This window comes from Candoia aspera, chromosome 1 (assembly GCF_035149785.1).
Source record: "Candoia aspera isolate rCanAsp1 chromosome 1, rCanAsp1.hap2, whole genome shotgun sequence".
NCBI lineage: Eukaryota > Metazoa > Chordata > Lepidosauria > Squamata > Boidae > Candoia > Candoia aspera.
In genome coordinates, this window is record NC_086153.1 from 160,346,114 (window position 1) to 160,368,153 (window position 22,040).

The 22,040-nt window shown below is 38.0% G+C and overlaps 1 protein-coding gene across 1 annotated transcript in view; it reads left to right on the plus strand.

Moving 5' to 3' along the window:
- The window catches only part of PELI1 (pellino E3 ubiquitin protein ligase 1), a 62,217-nt gene extending 41,202 nt beyond the window's left edge, over positions 1 to 21,015 (plus strand). Inside the window, exons 2-7 of the mRNA XM_063316820.1 lie at positions 6,016 to 6,157; positions 7,296 to 7,425; positions 12,579 to 12,680; positions 17,199 to 17,396; positions 17,503 to 17,691; positions 19,512 to 21,015. Coding sequence (XP_063172890.1) covers positions 6,087 to 6,157; positions 7,296 to 7,425; positions 12,579 to 12,680; positions 17,199 to 17,396; positions 17,503 to 17,691; positions 19,512 to 20,078 — 1,257 coding nt within the window. The 5' untranslated portion in view covers positions 6,016 to 6,086 and the 3' untranslated portion in view covers positions 20,079 to 21,015. The remainder of the gene's footprint in view (positions 1 to 6,015; positions 6,158 to 7,295; positions 7,426 to 12,578; positions 12,681 to 17,198; positions 17,397 to 17,502; positions 17,692 to 19,511) is intronic.
- The last annotated feature ends 1,025 nt before the right edge of the window (positions 21,016 to 22,040 follow it).

Here is a 22,040-nt window from a genome sequence, read left to right on the forward strand (position 1 = left end):
GAATACAGGAGCAGACTTCATGTTTCTATTTTGCATTCTAGATTTTTTTTCTAAGTGGTAAACTAAATAATGGTGGCAAGTAAACTGCATTAAAATTGCTTTGAATTTTAAGTAATTTCTAGGATTATAGCCATAGGCCATTTTTGGATTTCTCAGAGCTTCCAAAATACAAGAACTAGGATACAGAAAACGTTCGAAATACATTTCCTCATGAATTTCTGTAATACTGGTTGCCAGCAGTAAGTTGGCATTTCTAAAAGTATGTTGTAGTTTTGAATACTTTACTCGCTTTGGAGCCCAGAAGATCGAAATACATTTTTTACAATATCTTTAATTTTATGAGAGGTAGTGCAAACTAGAAAATGTTGTCATATACATCAGGATTTTTAAAGAATTTCGTGGTGGGTGGGCGTGTATCCATCACCTGTTCTTAAAAGCTCACATCCTTTCCACATAATCTGATAGAATTGGGGAGGCGCAGTATTAGATGGATAGAAAAAAATAAAAAGGAGTGGCAGGGTGGTAGAAAATTTCTGTATATGAGTGACTGAGACAAGATGAACTATGAGTGAGCATGAAAGGGAGACAACTCTTACAAAGAAGGTGAAAGCAGATACACATGGATTGGTCGAAGAAACTGGGCAGCATGTGCATATGTTAGGTCTGTTCTGAATGTTGGGGAAATCCTAGTATTTATTTGGGGGCTATCAGAGGAACAAGAGCAGGAGAATGGAATGGGTGTATGGAAATCTGTGTGAGTTTTGATTTCTGAAAGGGAAGGCCTTTATCGAGAGAGGCTTCCTTGCCTGGGCTGAAGGAGGAGGAAATCTTGGAAGCCATTGTGTTAATATCTTGAATGGCATATGCCATTAATAATTGTGCCTTTAGGGTGACAGGAGCAAGAGCACCATGACTGTTTTTGAATAATAGTGTAATCATATTTGTGCATGTGTAGGCAGAAGCTGGAAAAATATTAGCTGAAAACAAAAATCCCATAGTATCCGTTTTTTTCTTCATACATTATAAAGCATATTCTGTATACTTGTACAGTATATGCTTTATAATGTTTATATAATGTATAAATAAGTATAATGTGTAAAACACCTTTCTTAAATTATAAATTAGATTAGAATGGACTAAAATATCATGAATCTGTCCTTGGACCTACAGTTTAGGCTGATATGGTCTTATATAGATTCTAATATGCATAACATATTGGATTGTTGTACACCATCCAGAGTCACTCTTCGTGAGATGGGCAACCATATAAATTAAATAAATTAATTAAATACATAAAAAATAAAAACCTTGTCACTAAAAGAAGCAGGGAAACTAGAAATAACGAGAGATATTTTAGTGCAGTAGAAATATCTTTGCTACCCTTTTTAAAAACAAATAACTGAAATGTATTTTGAGGGTACTTCTGATTTTGAGAAAGTCTGGATTCAGCCTAAATAAGTAAAATTAATAAGCAATAAATAAGTAAAAAAAAAAAAAAAAAACCCCACCCAGAGTCATTTTGAGATGGGCAGTATAAAAATTCAATCAATCAATTAATTAATTAAACTGAAGTCATAATTGTCTATAATGTGTTGCTAATTTGAATATTTAGAATTTTTCATGATTTCTTTAAATGAACAGTTTAAATATTCTTACTATTCACTCTTAGCATTCTTTAGTACTGTATTGCTTAAAGGAAGCGCATGACTCTTCTTGTAGTATTGCTAAAAATTGAGTCACACCAAATTCATGTTTCTAGATCCGTTAGAAAACGCATATAACATATGAAGAAAAAATGATAGATAAATCTGTTGGCATTCTTCACCTAAATATGATATCATACAGGACGGCCTGGCGTGCTATGGTCCATGCGGTCACGAAGAGTCGGACACGACTTAATGACTGAACAACAACAAAAAAGTCACAATATTTACATATGAGTATGATTCATGATTCTGTGATCATGATGTGCAATTACCTCCCATTCTTGTACAAATCCTCTGTACAAGCTTTGCATGGTTGGGTGCCTTGTTGTCTGTCTTTAATAAGTTACATGAATCTCTGGGTAAAATACGATGTTACTCAACTTGCTTTGTAGCTTTTCTTTTATCCCAGAATTAAGTGCAGTTCCATGTTCAGTTTCTCCCCACCATAACATCTAACTTTCTCAAATCCTATCATCACAACATGCCTTGTTCCATCACCCACCTTATTATTTCTTAGGGATGGTATGTATTTAGCTGAATTTTAATTTAATTATTTCAATTTCTTGGCCATTCAACTCCACAGTGACTCTGGGTAGCTTACAATTAAAAAAGAATTTAAAAGAAAACTACATATATCAAAGGAAAGGGAATACAACTGACCAGAAGACCTACCCTATAATACAAAAAGGTCAAAAGGATACTAAAAAACCAAAAGGGTTTGATTACCATCCTTAACCAAGGTCTGGGGAAACCATGGAAAATAATGGAACAGTGGAAAAATATGCTGTGCCTACTGCTCTGTCATGGTGATGTATGATGTTGTAACTATTCTTTGAAGGAGATTGTCAGGAAACTTAAATTAATTATTTCCAATAAATTATTGTTGCAGACGATTCCACATTTGAACTATTGTTTTCAAGGGGCAAATTAAAACCCTTGCTTTAGTAAGATTGACTCCTGAATAGAAATGCACGAGGCTAAATTTAGTGATGCATAAGATCACATACACATCAGATGAAAGAATGATGCTTTTTGAGTGGTAACTTCAGAACTTAATACCATTATATGGATGACATTCACATGACAGTCCTTAAAGAACTGAAATTTGATCAGCATTATCTGAAAAAGATGTTTATGATTGATAGGGCAATTTATTTCCCTATCACATTTATCTTTGAAACTAATGAATTGAAATTTACCAGACTTGGTTCATGCAAAAAGAAATATTTATTTTATTTATTATTCAAATTTTGTTACTACCCATCTCCCCCAAAAGAGGGACTCTGGGCGGTTATATGTTTTGGCAATGAATAGTAAGGTCATTCATTGTGACATAAGTGTCACTAGGTAGGTTCTAAATTATTAAGCACTTTCATGGAAGATACATATCTATAGGCATTAAGCTAAAGGCAGAGCTGAATGTTGGGAAGCTATCAGTGGTTTATGAAAATATTGTAGTATAAATGTTATACTTCATATATTTTGAAAAACAGGACTATTCTGTAAAATTACAAAGAACCCACCATTATTCAGGAAAGTAAGTAGGAGGGTAATATTAAGATGCAACATGCAAACTTTAATGAATCAGCTGGGCAAAGGATTAGGCTATCCCATTATTGTGTGCATTCTCAGATACTGGGCAAATACAACAACGGAGGACTGTTGCCTTCATATCCTCTGATCTTTCTAGAAGCATTTAGCTGGCTTTGACAGACTCAAGATCCAAAAGAACTTTTAGGTTTCTTTGAGAGAGTTGTTCCTACAGTAAGAGCATAGTCTTTGTCGTGCTTGTGCAACTTGCTCTCATTTTGTAATAATTGTTCTATAGATATTGTGCAAAGCTCTGAAATGGCTTGATTACATATGAATATTCAAAGACATTGTTAATTTTGGGGGTGGGGGTAGAATTGAAGCATACTACATAGTCATACTATTCTGACATAAAAATAAAATTTACTGGTAGATGATAATATCATCCTGACAGCTTTAAAATAGCCTCTCTGTGCAAAAAAGATATGTGTAATTCTGAAAATCTGTGCGTGGGAAGTTGAGAACCACACATATAATATGTATGATGGTGTGTGGTTTCCTCAGAAGAGGATCAGCTGTTGCTCTTTCATAATTGGAAGTGTTTCTCTAGCTTTTCTTAAAACACAGTTTTTTGTCCTAATCACTTGCCCAGATTCTTGAAGTTAAGGCCAACTTTAATATTTAGAACAAATTATATTAGAAACTGAATAGGTGAGGCTTAAGTATGGGTTTACCCTATCAGAAGGCTCCTATGCTGATTTCTTTGAAATAGTGAAGTACAACTTACTGTAACAGGATTTTGCTGCTTTGCACGCCACCCTCTCTGTTTTAAAGCTGAAAGGTAGAGATCAGAGTAGTTTATCAGTATGTTCAAGTACAGCCATTATATCTGAAAAAAGATGTCTGACACTCGGGCAAACCATTTAAAGAGGGAATTTGCATGAATGAGAAATACAGAGCTGCTTTCTATCTTAGCATTTGAGTGTATTGTACTGTTTGTATTCTTGGTAGTTCTCTTTCTGTAGGAGTGGACTGACACCCTTACTAATGCAGAGACCGTGCTGACTGAAAATGATGGGATTTGAAGCTCGGCGTACCTAGAGGACTCTGCATTGGGGAAATTTACAATAGGTTCCTTCCCAGCCACTCATTCATGTGTGCCTGGAGTTTGCTGGATTCAGAAACTAAGCTCTTTTTTCCTGCTTGAATATAATGATTACTAGCATTTTTTCAAAGCTGTGTAATGTTAGCATCTTTGCATGTAGTTAGTCAGCAAAACCAAGTCATGGGACTTTTTTTTTTACATCTTTGCATACCTAACTTTTGTGCTCCCAAAGTGAAGAAAGCCTTAATTGTAGTACTACAAGTACTATTCTTGGGGGAATGAGCCAATCCTTAAAGTTTCAGTAGCATGGAACATATTATTAAAATGTTTAGATCAATTTAGATAATAATTGAAACTGTGCTTCCAGATAGTCAGTATATGATCTGTTAAATGGTATTTCCACCGTATCTTCTGGAAAAGACTTCAACTGATCTGGGAAATTACAGCATCTTAGTACTTTGTACCTCTATTAAGTTTTAGAACATCTTTTCAGCAGCCTTTCAACATTTCACTAAGAAGGTATTCTGATTTAGGCTAGTCTTAGCTAACAGAATCTTTATAGCATGGATCTAGTTGTACTGAATATACAAATGTAGATATAATAAAGATTTTAATTTGGATACATGCACGTCTAAGCAAGATGTCCAGAGGCATTTCTCCTGTATGGGATTAATGAGGGTTCCCTTCCCCATTCCACTCTGAAAATTTTAGAAAATGAGTGGCACTTTCATGACAATTTTGATGTAGTTTGCTTTTGCAACAGTGGTCATTCTCTGGGTCCTAATTTGTTGACTTTACCACTTTGAGGGCACTATGGTATGTAGCAGTGAGGCTGTATAACTATAACCTGCTGTTCTAATGGCTAAGCGTACAGATCTGATTTTAAAACAACTGGGGAGTCTTGATCGTTCATGGACATAGAAAGTCATGTGCAATACAATTTGCAGGTATGTATCCATCCATATGATAAAATAATGGCTAAAATGTTTGCTTCTTTCTTTGAGCTATCAGTAAAACAGATTGTAACAATTCAAGCTTGGACTGACTTGAGACACATCAGTTGTAAAACTTTTGGAAGAAAGATGAGATATAAATCTGTGACCACACGTGTGAATCAGGTTGCATACATTTATGTCAAAAGACTTCCCTCCTTTTGCCCTCTTCTACTGTGCAAAGAATTTAGCCTTAGAGCAAAAATGCTTATTCAAACTTAATATTGTGGTTTAAAGAACAAGTTCTAAATTCATGAGAGCAGAAAAATGCATATGAATTCATGCTTGTTTGTTGCATGTTCGGTCCTCCACGGTAGTGAAAGCTGGTAGGCAGTGGATGTGAAAGGGAAACTTTGTTCTGCACTGTTTGGAAAGAAGTTAAAACTGCTTTTGCTTCTCAATTGACATATTTTTTTAACTTACTCATTGAATATAATTCAACCCTTCCCCCCCCCCGAAACAAATTAGGAGGAGTTGTCATTCCAGCTATATATATAGTGTGATCTCTGTATCTAGCAAGTGATAACATTATGACAAAGGCACTTCTAACTTCTTTAAAAGCACAAAATAGTTTAGGAATCTGCTGAAATATGTACAGGCCATATTAGCTTATGGATTGTGTTCAGATCTACTAGCATCTAGGATGTGGCATTCTCTGTCATACTTCTTTCTTTTTGTTTAGGAAATGACAAAAGTGTGCCAAGGTTCTTGATTAGAGAAGTGGAATTTGAGAAAAAGGATCTAGCTAGGCTCATGTTTTCTCCTGATCAAGAAAATCATCCATCAAAAGCACCAGTGAAGTATGGTGAACTGATTGTGTTGGGGTAAGTGTCTGGCACTGACATTAGAACCTCTAAAACAGCAGTTTTAGTTAATCCTGCAAACCAAAGTTATTTTTGTAGTCTTTCTTGTTGCCTTGCAGTGTGACTCTCTCTAACGAATTCTGAAACACGGCAGTTCCTTGCTATGCAATTTTTTCTAGCATTCTGATTTCAGACTAAAACCATTCCAACATTAGCATCACAGGAATCAGAGTTAGATCATATCCACAGAGTCTTTTGAGTTGGATGTGATCCAGCCAAAGATTTTGAAGCTCCATCAAATTTCACTACGAGAAAGTTGAGTGCAGGGTTTAATTTCTTTTCCCCCATGAAATCATTAGGGCTTAACTTTAGAATGGTGTTTATACCATTTGTATATTATTAATACAATGGATTATGGCTAAACTACTTGTCAGCAAGGGAGAGGATTTATTCTTAAAATAAAGGTAAAACAAAACAAGGGCTCAGTTTTTCCCATGCTACAAATTATACAGGATATATAATGAATGAAAACTAAATGAAATGGTGTGGCATTCCTATTAAATTAGGCAAATACGTTATATCTGCATTCATATACCTAAACCTGTTTGTGATAAATCTTAGGAATGCATAACACTTCATATTTAGTGGATTTAAAAAAAAAAACTCCTGTAAAGCGTATAACCTGAAAAGCTTTGATTGGTGCAGGGTTTTTTAGAATAACATCACTGGACATGAACCATCAAAATAATGTATTTCTGACACAGCTTTTAGCAAATATTTTATAATATGCTAAATAGGAAAATATATGGTTGCAATTCTGCAATACAGAGTGATGTATCATTTTCCTACTCGGCCCTTAAATGCATCTGGAGTAACCTCTGTCGTTTTGTAGTTTGTTGTAGTTGTATGCTTGGTTCTCCAGGTCCTTTAGAGATACATGTTCTTATAACCCTTGTGTTTTCTTATAGGCATAGTTCTCCAGCATATTCAAAAAAGTATCATGTGTATCACAGCAATATTTTAAAACATTTAGCAAGTCATACTTTATTTCTAAAATCTTCAATTCTGCAACATTATGGAATTATGTACACATTAATTCAGAGCCATCACCACCAAATAATCCTCCCATCTCTTTAATTCTTCCTGCACTGTTCTGCAGATATAATGGCTCCCTGCCAAATGGAGATAGAGGAAGAAGAAAAAGCAGGTTTGCTTTATTTAAAAGACCTAAAGCAAATGGGGTGAAACCTAGTACAGTGCATATTGCCTGTACACCTCAGGCAGCAAAGGTAAGCTTGATTAATGAGCTATCATCAGCAGTAGCAGACCTTATTTCTTGATATACCACTGTAAATTGAAAGCAACTTCAATCAATGGAGGGGTGTGTGTGTGTGTTAAGATGACAGGCAGGGATTATGTTGAAGCTGATAGTGGGTGGTTGGTTGGGGGGAAGTTGTTGTGGTCAGATGGTGAAGGATACATGGCTATATAATTGGTAAGCGCAGAGAGTTAATTTATAGAGTTAACAGAAATTAACGTTAGGATGTTTGGACTGGATGTTGGTAGCATGGAGAATGAAAACAGTAATAAAAAGAACTGTTACTATCAATAGCTCCAAGGCTGGAGCTGGGAGGTAGCCTACGATGAAGAGCTGGGAAGAGCTTAACCTTTGGATGAGGTTCTCCATCATGACAGCAACAAACTCCACAGGCTGTTCTGCTATTGGTGGGACAAGAAGACTTTCATTGCTGGAAGAATGAAAGTACCACCTAGGTGGAAGAGGGCTGAGATCCAGAAGAGTGGCTGTGGCAGCGGCAAGCATCTGCCTGGGTCTGATGGAAGTTCATCTGGGTGGGCAGGTGGCTGTGGTCAGGGTGCCCTTTGCCCAGTTTCAACTGCTGCACCAGCTATGGTCTGACTTTGAACGGAAGGATCTTGCAACAGTAACTTAATGCCTCTATCACAACTTGACCAGATGTTTTGGGACTATGAGTCTCAGATTTCACTGGAGAGTTTATAAGTTGTAGATCTTGACACGTCACTATTAGCCACATGGGTCTTAAAAACTTTTTTCTTCAAAAGAATGGAAAATTTCCTTAATAGCATTGATAATAATTTTATCAATAGCCTCATAACTCCAGAGAGAGAGAGAGAGAGAGAGATTTTCACATAGGGAAGTACAGTGTATTGGAGAAAAGGTACACTTAAACACCAGTCATCCAGCTTCCACCATTTGGGATCCGCGATCACTCTGGCCTCTTTGAAAAACCAGGTTTTTAGAACTTTTCTAAAAGGTGGCGAAGTTAGGGCCAGATGAACTGGCAGGAGCCTGTATTCCAGAGGGCAAAGGCAGCAACAGATAAAGTTCAGCTCTGTGATCAGGAGATAGTGCTCTTTTAATTAGTGGGACACAGACCATGCTTACCCTGCCTAATCTTATAGAATAGGCAGAGATAATTGGAGAAAAACAGTTTACTCTTAGGAAAGCTCAGAGACCAGAGCTAGGCAATCTAGTGCCTCACAGTTATCTTAAACAGTTCTCTCAGTCCTTTGGGGTTGATGTTGGGGTTGATAGGCAGACCATGATCCAACTTTTGGAATGCTAGTAGCAAGTAATCCATTTTTAACCATTCACTAAGTACAGATTGCATTTGAATTTTACTGTAACCTCTGGTTTATCATGATTAGCTTGTGCCTAATCCTGCCCATCTCTTTGCTTCCTTTTCTTCATGAAGAGCAGTTTGGCTTTTGTTGATTACGGTTTCTCATACTGCTCAACCTCAAAAGCAGTGCTTAAACAATTTAAGCCATGGTTTATGAAGATAACTTCTTGCAATAAACCGTATTTTAAGCAGTTTAGGTTTTGCATGCCATGTTTAAATATCACATTAGGGATGCCAGAGTGCAGATGGATAGGGAAGGGAGGAGAAGTGTGTAAGTCTTGGATGGCCAGTATTGGTAGTAAATATAATCATATCCAATTCCAACATACTATTACAGAGGAGAAGGCAAACCTGAATAGTTCAGTAATTAGGATTATTCCATATGTAGATAAGAGGAAATTGCCCCTGTCATTATGAAAAAAACTTCATATACATTAGTTACAGTATGTAAAAGTCATATTGTTTGTACTCAGAAGTAACTTTTGCATATTGGAAGGCTTATTTGGATTAGCTTTGGTTGCTGAATCAGTGTTGAAGATTATTATTTTGGACAGGAGATGCTTAAAATAAGTAAAGATTTGTGTCATATTCCCCAGATAATTTTATTCCTTTATTTTGTTTTTTATTTATTTACGCTAAGTGTTTTTGGCCTGCTCACCATCCTAAGATTTCAGGGCAACATAAAATTGGCATATATGCTTATATGTGGTACATTATAATGGAGCTCAAACAATATCCCAGTGAATACAGACTGAAAGCATGTACACATCTTCCACAACTTGGCCCTTCCACATCGGTTTTGTTTCAACTTCCATAATTTGGAGAATGCCAGACTGCAGAAGGCTGAACTAAACAATACCTTACAGTACCAGGGTGTAAGTAATTTTTATCCTGGTATTAATACAATAGCATTAGCCATGTTGGTATCAGTGGTAGAGGAGAAGACATTCTGGATGGGCAATTCCTCAAAGAAAGCTCAGTGTCATTTGCTAAAGGAGGCGCTTCTACTGGCAAAAGACTCGTAACTTCTTACTGCATCTTTGCATCTGCAGCTTGAGCTCATGGTGGCATCTGACCAGCTGTAGATGAATCAAGACACCTCCCTTACACCCAAGCCCATGTCATATAGCTGAAGCTATCAGATAGCCAAATCTGCTGTGGTAGCTCTTTCTCTGTTTTGAGTAAATTTCCATTGTCTTTGTTTCATAATAGCACCCTTCTTGTCTAAGTAATGTATTAATCACCACAGGATATAAGCTTGCATTAAAAAAGCTGTTTAACTTTAAAAAAAACCCTCCTCTTTACCCCAATGTGCTGAGAGGCAGGGATGGAGGTATTGTTGACTCATTATGTTCTGTGTCTCATTGTCATCTTTTTGTGTCTCATTTTTTGTGACACTTGAACGCCCTGAGCATCTTAATCATTCAGAGTGTCTAGGCCAACATATGGCTAACAGTAGCCATGACTAATCGGCTTATCTCATAGCAACATGTGTTCTGTTGTAAAACATCAAGTGGGACCAGTTGGGTCTGTTTTCTTGGATACATCAGTCATGCATTTTTTTAAAAAAGTTTCTGTGCAGTTTATTGTTGTGAAGTGACACACCTGCACTTAATTAGCATCAGTAAGTTCAGAGTTTCAGCAAGCACAACAGGAGGCCAGTGATATTAATTTCAGATGCAAGCTTTGCATATGGTTCTGGTCTGGGAAATAATCTCTATAGCAGTTTCTGAAAGGGCTGGAACTCAAAGCACAAGAACAAAAGTAACTTGTATGCAACATGCTTGTGATTCTTTTTCCTTTGTTTATATCACAGAGCTATATTTGGAGAGGGTAATGCCACAGCATTTCCTCCATAGTTGCATAAAACATGTTCATTTTAATTTATTTCATGATCCTGCTAACGGGGCCTTCAGGGGGCTTATCTTCCCTTTTTTCCAAAAGTATATGTGCTACCTTGCATGCTTCTAGAAGACCTGCTTCCCCAAGCAATTTGGAATCTGAGTCTTCCTGCCCTTCATCAGCTTTCCTCACTTTGGTGCCTTTGAGATATCAATACAAGCTAGCATATGTAGGTTGTTTGGGCCATACAGGGAATTTGTACATGAGAATTGCATCCATACTGAGTTTGTACATACATTAAGCTACATTGTAGACTCATCTGTGATTTGCAAGCTGTGAGTCTTGGATGGCTTTGCACATTACACTAAGTGTAAAAATAAGTACCCATCACATTACAGTTTGGTGCAGTATATGAACCAGGATGGGCTTCTCAGAACACAATAGAGATTCAGAATCAGCATAATCAAAGGTGATGATGCAGAAGTCCGAACTCTTCGCTTTGGGCTGTCAGTACTTCAAAATAGCCAAGATGTGCTTGGCATGCCAGAAGTGAGTGGGAATCAAAAACTAGTAGCATTTTTGGATAGGTAGCAAACCTGCCTATTTGAAATCTATATCCCACGACTGGCCTGCTTTAAAAATATGCAAGCAACCTAAAGTAAAGAACTATTACCTTCCCAGCCATTGTATGAGCCTTTGCATTTATATGTTGCTTCCTTTTATATGCAAAGTTACAAATAGGAATCTAATCAAATGGCATCAAATCAATGTAATCATGCATTAAATTGCCTGTTAATAAATACAAGTATGAAAGCCTCAGCTGGTTTCTGTAACATATAAGGCATTTGAGCAAAATCTGTGTTTTTGGTCTGAAATAGGTATACTGTTCCTACTTATCATGAAAGCAAGTTGCCCGGGTACACTGCTTCAACATGACCAAGCAATACAATATACACAGTAAGGGACAAATGAATGAACCTACAGTCCAAGACCAAATAATAAAAGTTAAAAGAACCAAATGCAATCTGTGAATACAACAAAATTTCATTACGTAAATTACCTACTTCTGTTGTTGGGTCTGACCATAGTGAAGCCTTATGGCTTGGACACAGAATTTAGCTTTGTATAAATGATTTCAGGGCACTTATCTTTCAGGAAAAATTCTAAATACCATTGGTCGGAACAACCAGGCGGTCTATCTATTAAGGACTGCAAATCCTTGTAAAACCTACCCCTCAGAAAGACAGCCTTCAATTTCACAGAGGCACAGGATAGAGTAAGGGAGGAATTGGACAGGCAGAATATGCATCCAAGTCTTCTTTGCAATGAATAATGCCACAGCCAGTGGCCATGTGGCAGGAGTGAGAGTGGTGGTAGTCATTGCAGGGCATCATTTTGGGAGTGACTGGTTCACAGCATGAGAATGGGGAGGGACCAACATATTTAGGCTAGGTGGCTTTAGTCAGCAGTGTTGCTCAGAAGAGCAGCTGCCTTTATGATGGGAAAGTCGGGGGGTGGGGGGAGAGTCATGCGAAGAATCACTGGTTTTGTTGCATTACAAAGGAACAGCCACAAAAAGCTGAGCGTTAGCAGTGGGAGAAGACGCTCTTTAAAGGCTTTGTTCCTTGAAACTGTCAGCTGCCTGTTTGTGCACGTTCTTAAATACCACAGTTTGAGCCATGTATCGTAGGACTTTTATAGTAATTGTAGGATTTTAGTAGATTCTTCAAATAGGCTAAAATAATATATTCAGGTGTATCTTACTTAAGTAGGGGAAGTAGAAAAATGAGATAGGAGTAAATTTTCTAATTCCATTATTTGCCCAATCATGAATTATTTCCCCTAATAGGATTGTACTCTGTTGTAATGTTTTATTAATCAATATATTTCACTGTTTTATATTATTGAAATAGCCCCTCTTTTCCTTTTTTCACTAGGCAATAAGCAACAAGGACCAGCACAGCATATCTTATACTTTGTCTCGAGTTCAAACAGTGGTGGTGGAGTATACACACGACAGCAACACAGATATGTTTCAGGTATATAAAGAATTGCAGATATTTATGTTAGAATAATATGGATACAATTGCATAAATTTATGTTGGAAACATGAAATTGCGGTTGTACCAATAGGAAGTAAAGAGTTTTACTTCATTGTCCAGGCCATCAACACTGTATGCTGGTAACATCCACCACTGTATATCCCTGAACTGGACTCAAAGGGGTCTGGTGACCTTGGGGTTAGGGATGGCTGGTAGAAACAGGAAGGAAGCACTTCCTGTTCGTTTTTGTTATAGACGTCCATCCAGTAAACATTTTCTGAAAGTTCTGTTGTTTGACCAGTCTGTTCCTTCCTTGTCATTCTAGGCCTCTATTAAGGTACTCAATTTACAAGTAATCTTTTGCCATGCATAAAGTAAGCAACTTGTTGCCTTGGTCATCTCTGTATACCATATACCATATACATTGGTCATCTCTTGAAAAAAACACTAGACTTTAAATGTTATACTCCAGTTTTGTTCTAGTTCCTGACTTGGATAAATCTTACCTCTGATTAAAATTTGATTAATAGTTTTCACTAGGACCATAATACACTCCTCATCTATGTTGTTTTTTTTGGATTCTTTATTATTATATGCTTTCTAGGAATTCTCTTTTGAGTGCTTTTTCTTTGGTAAAATTCTGCCTTGGACTTTCCCAGATCTCACAACTTACATTGATACAAACATTCTATTAAAACCAGTTTCCAGAAAATTAGCTGTGTTTCAGTAAAGTACAGGATCAGCTTAGACTGTTCGTCCTATCATGGCAAGAATCTGCAAAGGCAGCTAATTCTGTCAACTGTAAAAGGCAAAAAAAATAAAGATAAGTTACTTAGGAGTTGGCTACCTGCTAAGAATGTTAAAATAAATTTTCTTGTGCTCAGCAAAAAGTTTTGAAGTACACTGCTGAACCAGAAACCTAAGAGAATATACCATGTAATCTAAAGTATAAGCTGATAAACATTTTCTTGCATATAGAATACCAGCATAACAGGAAGAGGCATTTTAGCTTTGCTTTTGCCTCAGCATAGTCCTTTTTGATGTATTAGGAGCTTGAGCAGTGTAAGCAAGTCATGTAATACAGGCCAAAGCAACATATTGACTAAAAACAGATTTCCACTTGGATGTTTCTGATTGTATTGCTGAGGCTGCCCGCCTGACAGACATACCAACAGAGGCTGTGCAATAAGAGCTTAAAATTTCATAGCAGAGAACTTAGCCAAAGCTTCACTGCCTCTTCAGATAGGCATGTGAGAGAAGGGAGCAAGTGAAACACTTCATCTTGATTCTTGCAAGCTGGATCAACAGCTGGAAGCTCTTAACCTTTGATGCCTTTTAACAGGTCAGGTATAAGTACCATCTTAAAAACTTTGGAATGGAAATGAAGAGAAAGATGCTGCCACTTATTTTTTTTAGATTTTTTTAATCTCGCCTTTATTATTTTTAGAAATAACTCAAGGCAGCGAACATGCCTAATACTCCTTCCTCCTCCTATTTTCCCCAGAACAACAACCCTGTGAGGTGAGTTGGGCTGAGGAAGAGTGACTGGCCTAGGGTCACCCAGCTGGCTTTTGTGCCTAAGGCAGGACTAGAACTCACAGTCTCCTGGATTTTAGCTTGGTGCCTTAACCACTAGACCAAACTGGCTCTAATTGTAAAAGCAACATTTAGAAAGTGTTGGTTCTAACAGGTGTTGCCTAAATGGTTCTAACTGGATCATCTGAATATTTCCAACTTCTCCTTTTGGGGGAAGTTGGTTGAGAAAGTGAAAGGTAACAGTTTACAAAGAGTGTAGCGAATTCAGTCCTTGTGAATTACAGAAAAAAATTGTGCCCTTGCTCCTTCCAAGTTATTAAGTAATTAAGTTAGACTATTTAGACAACTATTGGAAACAACACTAACAATGGAACAAGGACACAAGTATCTTTGTAACTCACAAGAATGGAATTAGTTGCACTGAAGTAAGTCCTGCTTTGTTTCATTCTTGTGATGTCCCCTCAAAGGCAATGACATTTTGGTTTGGAAAGTGCCAGTTCCCTTATCAAATGGAGTTTTTCTGGATTTTAGCCAAGAGCAATAAGTTAAGCTATTGTTTTCAGTCAGAAAAAAAGAAGGCTGTTTGTGTTTACTTTGCATTACATAACTCACATATGTTCCCGCTGTATACTATCCAAAGAACAGTGGTGGTTTTAATAACTCCAGATATACCAAATTTGGCTATCTGTAGGTGGGGTGTTAGACCAGAGGTGTCAACCCTGTGGCTCAAAGGCCACATGCAGCCCACCACACTCTTGAGTGTGGCCCAAGCCAGATTAAAATGCATTTGGGAAATATTTAACAGAAGCAAATAAAAATACAGTGAGACATAGATAATATTACATTTTAAAACTAAATAAGTTTAGTCACCAGCAGCCATAAAACATTTTTTATAAAGTGCGTTGTGAGCCTGGAATCCTGCACAAGTTCGCTGCCTCAGCTTAACTGGAGCAGCAAGGATTGCTGGTGCTGCCATGGCACAGACTGACCAAGAGCTCCATGTGATTGAAGTTCCCTCTCAGCCTCACTGCAGCAGTGCCAAACAGTCCTTGCTGCTCCAGTTAAGCTAGGCAGCAAGCTCGTGTTCTTTCCACAGCAGGCAGGCAGGCAGCCTTGCAGTGGTAGCTGACCTGCTCTGGACCCATCTCTCCAAAACAGGTTGAATTCATTTTCCTCCTCTGTCCAAAAAAAGTTGAATTTCCCTCCTCCCTCCAAAACAGGTTACATTTATTTTCCTCCTGCCTCCAAAAAGATATACTTAATATGTTGAGTTTCAGTCTGCACAATGATCATAATCAACTATATTTAAAAAATCAATTTTAAAATTAATAATAATTAAAGTTTAAATAATTTCAGAATACATCCAGAGAAGAAGGAAAGAGTGGGGAAGAACGAGAGGGGGTGATCTAAATGCTTTGTGTGTAACGCTTTGCTTTCTTTTTTCCATTTTTTTTTCTTTCATTACAATATCAAATTCCAAAGAAAGAAAGGAAGGAAGGTTAAATGCTTACAAAATATTGGGTGCAGCTATCAGTGACTACTGAGTTTATATTATAATCTTTAAGCATGTACATGTGGAGCCAGTTTGGTGTAGTGGTTAAGGTGTCAGACTAGAAACCGGGAGATGGTGAGTTGAGTCCTGCCTTGGGCACAGAGCCAGCTGGATGGCCTTGTGGCAGTCAGTTCTCTTGCCACTAGGAGGAAAGAACTGCCAAGTCTCTTCCAAAAAGCGCTGCCAAGAAAAGTGCAGGGGGGCAGTTGCCAGGAGTCCAAAATTACTTGAAGACACAACTTTCAAGCGTGTATGTGACATGCTATTATACTTTCTAGTTTCTATACTTTAACTAAGAAATACATAAATATCTTAACATGTCACTATTACATGTATTTACAATTTACAAATATTCTTACATTGTGGTGCATAAGTTTGTACTTGGTTTGGGAAAAGCTGCAAAAAACCATTTTTTTTTTCCTGTGTACAGCACATCAGAAAATAGAGGGAACATTACAAGGAGGTGATAAGTAGGAGTAGGAGGTGAGGTGGTTTGTGAGATAGTTTGGCAGTAGGTTGGAGGAAGCTTAGGGTGGGGTGGTGGGGATATATACACACACACACACATGTTGAAAAAAAGTCAAATACATAATGTTTCCTTTTTACATATTAATTATATCTAGTTCCTATCTGATTTTAATGTGTTAATGTATTAATAAAAAAAAACGAACCAGTGTGGTTTTCTAAGTCAGTATGTGGCCTGCAGGGATCCTTGTGTACAGTTTAGTGGCCCCCATTCGTATTTGAGCTTGACACCACTGTGTTAGACTATAACCCACACGGTCCTCACCCATGATGATCTATGCTCTGTAGGCTGGAAGTTGTAGTTCAACACATCTGGAGGGTATCAGGTTGAGAAAGATTACTCTTCATGTTTATGTTCATGTTCATTCATCTTGTTCCTTCATATATTGAAGAAGTGAGTTTTGCAACTGAAATTAACTGTTATGGCTTAGCCTTGGATGACATTAGCATATTTTAAAAAGGTAATACAGTGCTTAAAGTTTTCAGCCAAACACAGCAGAGGTCTCAAAAAACACCATTTAGACCCCTTTTAGGAATGGAGATGTACATAAAGTCTGTAAATAAATGCAATAATGATTTGATTAGACATTTGATGAACATAATCACCTCACCCAGTCCTGCTGCAAAAGAAAAGATAAAAGTCTTATCAACTTTACTTTTTGCCCAAAGGCAGGAAAGAAGTCTCAGATGAATACTGGATGAAATAATAATTTTTTGCATTCTTTTAACTGGTCCATAGTGCTAAAACAACAGATGGGTAGTTTTGGGAACCAAACAGTCACTGATCCAGGCAAGACTGAACGCTTGAGATGTATGTCTATATGTATGTAAGAGATTAAATTTTGGCTTGATATAAATACTTTAAATAATAACCAAATCTAAATTCATTTTATTTTTGCTAGATTGGCAGATCGACAGAAAGTCCTATAGATTTTGTAGTGACAGATACTGTTCCTGGAAGCCAGAGCAATTCAGAGACTCAGTCCGTTCAGAGTACCATCTCAAGGTTTGCCTGCAGGATAATATGTGAACGGAATCCTCCTTTCACGGCAAGGATATATGCTGCCGGCTTTGATTCCTCCAAAAATATTTTCCTAGGGGTAAGGAGCTCAAGGCCAATGTAACATTTCAATTTGCTTTCCAGCAGAACTGCCAAAGTATTAATAACCAGGAAGCAGTTTTTAGTCATTTGTTATCTCCCTCTAGGAAAAAGCTGCCAAGTGGAAAACACCTGATGGACAAATGGATGGGCTAACCACAAATGGAGTCCTTGTTATGCATCCACGGAATGGGTTCACTGAGGACTCCAAGCCAGGGGTGTGGAGGGAGATATCTGTATGTGGGAACGTGTTCAGTCTTCGCGAAACAAGATCTGCTCAGCAGAGGGGCAAAATGGTAAGCGTGAGGACAGAGGTTTTCAAGCAGTACATGGTGACTCCCTGGGAGTTATGAGCAAATTGGTGGGGTGGGGGAGGCTTTTGCAATCTAGCCATACAAAGCTGGATCATAAATACATGGTTCCAGGTATGCTGACAAGCCTCCCTCTTTACTGGTTCAGCGCAGGGAGTTGCAAGACTGTGCTGTGAGGAGTGCTTAGTTGGGGTGGGAAGGGTTACTTTGCCTTTTTCCTGTTGGCTCAGTGGGATTTGCACAAAGGAGAGGTGTATTGCATTCTTGCTGATTTGTGTGGAGAAATGCCTGCCTTGGACTCTGCAGGTGCTGGCACTCTGCAGCGGGCAAAGGCACTTTCTTTTCCACTTTTTTTTTTTGGTGCTGGGAGGTAAAGGGTACAGGTGCATCCAGCATAATGGTGATGAAGGGCAGTGGTGGCTCCAGGGGAAAGGATGGGCAATTGGAAGATGGTGGATTCTGGAAATGGAGGCAGTGTAGCATGCTTACTTGCAGAGAATCCCCAGAAGCCTTCACCTTTTGCTGACACACCCCTCAGGACCCCAGGAGCACAGTGTTACAAGAAGGGCGTTGCTGTCTTGCATGGAGTATCAAGATCCCAGGCAAAGTTGAGGTGGGGGCAGGGGTAGATAAGAAATGTAAAATGCATTGGGGGGTGAGAATTGCACCTGTGGCTCGTCGCCGCTGCTCTTCCCCTTCTCCTTTTTTCCTTGTGTACTAGAAGGCTGCCTGAATCAAAAAGCATAATTTAGAATTTATTTCAGCTTTTAGCATACTGTTGTTTTACCTCACCCTCCAGCTTTGTGCAGTGCCGTCCTCCCAAACTGGATTATTGGTCATGGGAGTTTCTACTCCTCCATGTGGTGCTCAAGCCAGAGCCTTGCAAGAACTTGGTACTACTCTGCCTGGACAGGCCAGAGGGTCCCATTTTACCTGTGATCTGGAATGATGGCTTGCTGAATATGAAAAGCTAGATTGCAGATAGAACTTTGTCCCGTTCTGCCTGTTCAAGCCAGCAGCTGGACTGAGTTGACAAGACTCTACTTTTCATGTCTAAAAGGAATCTACTTACTTATCAATGTTGTATACTGCTATAATCACATACAGGTAGTCCTCACTCAATGACCATTTGTTTAGTGATGGTTCAGACTTACGATGGTACTGAAAAAAACAACTTACAACTTACATTATGGCCCAATGGTCACATGATCACAATTTGGGTGCTTGGCAACCAGTTTGCATTTATGACCATTGCAGCATCCTGTGGTCAGGTGATCACCATTTTTGATCTTCATGGCTGGCTTCTGGCAGGCAAAGTCAATGGGAACCATGTGACTCACTTAACGACCATGTGGTTCACTTAATGGCCATGGTGATTCACTTAATGACCACCACAAAAGGTCATAGAATTAGGTTAGATTTGCTTAATGACCACTTTCCTTAGCAACCAAAACCCCAGTCTCAATTGTGGTCTTTAAACAAGGACTACCTGTAATAGACTCCTGGCAAATAAATGGGAATAAGAAATCCATTCAGAGCTAAAGTGATAGCTGGCACATTCACTACTACTGAACAGAAGCTTATGAGTTTCATTCATGGAGGGTCACACATGCAATTTATTCCCTTCTTAAGTGCAGATTTCTGTAGGGAAAAAGAGTGTTTCTAGCTATTTCATTGGTTTCTCCAACATTAGACATCCACTATTCATTTCTAAGGCTGTAAGAACAAAATCACTTGAATTTTGGAATAGGATTGATTTTATTAAAAACTATGCACATTTCATGAATTCTGTATTAATCTTTCAGGTTGAAAATGAAACCAACCAACTCCAAGATGGTTCACTGATTGATCTCTGTGGAGCCACACTTTTGTGGCGTACAGCAGAAGGACTTTCACGCACACCAACAGTGAAGCACCTGGAAGCTCTCAGGCAGGAAATCAACGCAGCCCGGCCTCAGTGCCCTGTGGGCTTTAACACATTAGCCTTTCCCAGTATGAAGAGGAAAGATGTTGTCGATGAAAAACAACCCTGGGTTTATCTGAACTGTGGCCATGTGCACGGATACCATAACTGGGGGAATAAAGAAGAGAGAGATGGCAAGGATCGGGAATGTCCAATGTGCCGGTCTGTTGGTCCATATGTGCCTCTCTGGCTTGGATGTGAGGCTGGATTTTATGTGGATGCAGGGCCTCCAACTCACGCATTCAGCCCATGTGGACACGTGTGCTCAGAAAAGACAACTGCCTACTGGTCCCAAATCCCTCTTCCTCACGGTACCCATACTTTTCATGCAGCATGCCCATTCTGTGCACATCAGCTTTCTGGTGAACAAGGCTACATAAGACTTATTTTCCAAGGACCTCTTGATTAATGTACACATGTTATTCAAGGACTGCATCTAAATACATAAGCATAAGCTAAAGAATTCTGATTTCAAATGAACTGTTGTCTTAAAATCAACTATATTTCTTCTCTGGGCTTTGACAGTTTACTTTGAGATGAAGAATACTTTTATTAATATTATTTCAGTGGTTAAGTTCCTCTGTAGATAATGAAAGACGTTGCTATGTAGAAAAGACTGGTGGTGGGTAGGTAGGATAGATGGAAGGTAGTTCCAGGCCCATCTTTTTTTTTTTTTGAGATGGAAATGATAAAATTCTTTGCCTTCATTGTAATGTTTTGAATAACATGCCTTTAATATCGAAAAGATCTTTTTTTTGTAAGTATGTATCTGAGGGTAAAAGTGATCAGTTCAGAAGGACATATGTTTACAGCTTGGATGCAAACATGTAAAATAGGGCAATCTGTATATTAACTCCTTTTTCTATTTATCTTTACTATGAGTAATTATCCTAGATGACTTGGATAGAGTAGCAGGGTAGTGTTGTTACATCCATTGATGGGATGTGTAGATTAGTTCTTGACCAGAAAAGTTAGGAGAAGGGGAAATGGTAAAGGAGCTTTATTTTGTAAAAGTTTAAAACACTATTGAAATGATGGGCTAAACAGGAAGTTATAAAACCTAATCAAAGCATATTACTTTTATATGCTTTTTAAAAAGTCCTTAATTACACGTCAGATAATCCAGATAAACACTTTGGTGTTTCTTTTTCTGTCTGATGGAAATGTAACATCTGGTCACATAACTTTTACCTGATACTTGGAATATGCAATTTACCCTCAATGAAGTTATTTTCCTCCTCTGTGTTAAATATTCTGTGTTTGTTTTGCTTTTAGTTTTTGTTTTGCCTTTTTTCCCAACTCAGAAGGGTTTATGTTTATTTAAATAATAAAAAATAACCAAGGCATATGAGGTTGGGTTTTTTTTCTGCAATATTAGAAAAAAGTCAGGATATACACTATGTGGTCAGCTTCTATACATTGTATTGGTAGCTGATCAATGTAATAGGTTTTGATGATATATTGTAAACTGCCTAAAGTCTTGGGATTGGGAATGTAAATAAAATGTGATGTAAATAAACATAGACACAGATTAGGATAGACTTAACAAAAATACATGTACATATTTTTATTGCAAAAGTTATTGTAATTTATGTGTGTGTTATGTGTATATATGTATATTTGTGTGTGTGTGTGTATAGGCAGCCCTCAAAGAATTTTCTAGCATTTTTCATAGAACAAAAAATATACACTGGGATGGTAACAGCCTTCATTTTCTTCCAAACACAACAATGAAATACAGAAATAGGTCCTTAGTGCTGATATGTCTATTCCCCACCCCCACCCCCCATGCAATCTGTGCTGAAAGCACGTTGGGAAAAATTCAGTGTAGAGCTAATAAAAGTTCTCCTCAACCTGGTGCCCTCCAGATACACTATCTACCATTTATATCCAGCTTAACCACTGATGGACTGTTACAATCAAACACACTGGCAAAGCAAAGATTAAATTTCCCTACATCAGCACAATTGTATGCAAGCTGATTCAGAAGCAAGTTGTACTCTGTTCAGTGGGACTGACTCCAGGTGAGGAAATGAAATTTGGTAATAGAAGAAACTGCATTTAATGGCATTATTCATCACATTAGTGGGCTACATAAATGACTGACAGCAGTGAAACCCTATCAGAATACTTTATTATTTTCTGTACTACTCTTAATCACTAATTCTAAGGCTGCAGCCTACAAACAGAAAATAACAGCATTCCTCAACTATGGTAGCCTCCAAATGTGTGGATTTCAGGTTTCAAAATCTTCAGGAATCACCATACTACCTGGAGAAGTTCATACATCTGGAAGTACCTAAGTTGGGAAGATTGGCCTAAAACAGCAGCAGTTGCATAAGGCAGATTCTAGGTGAATTCCTGTAGATGT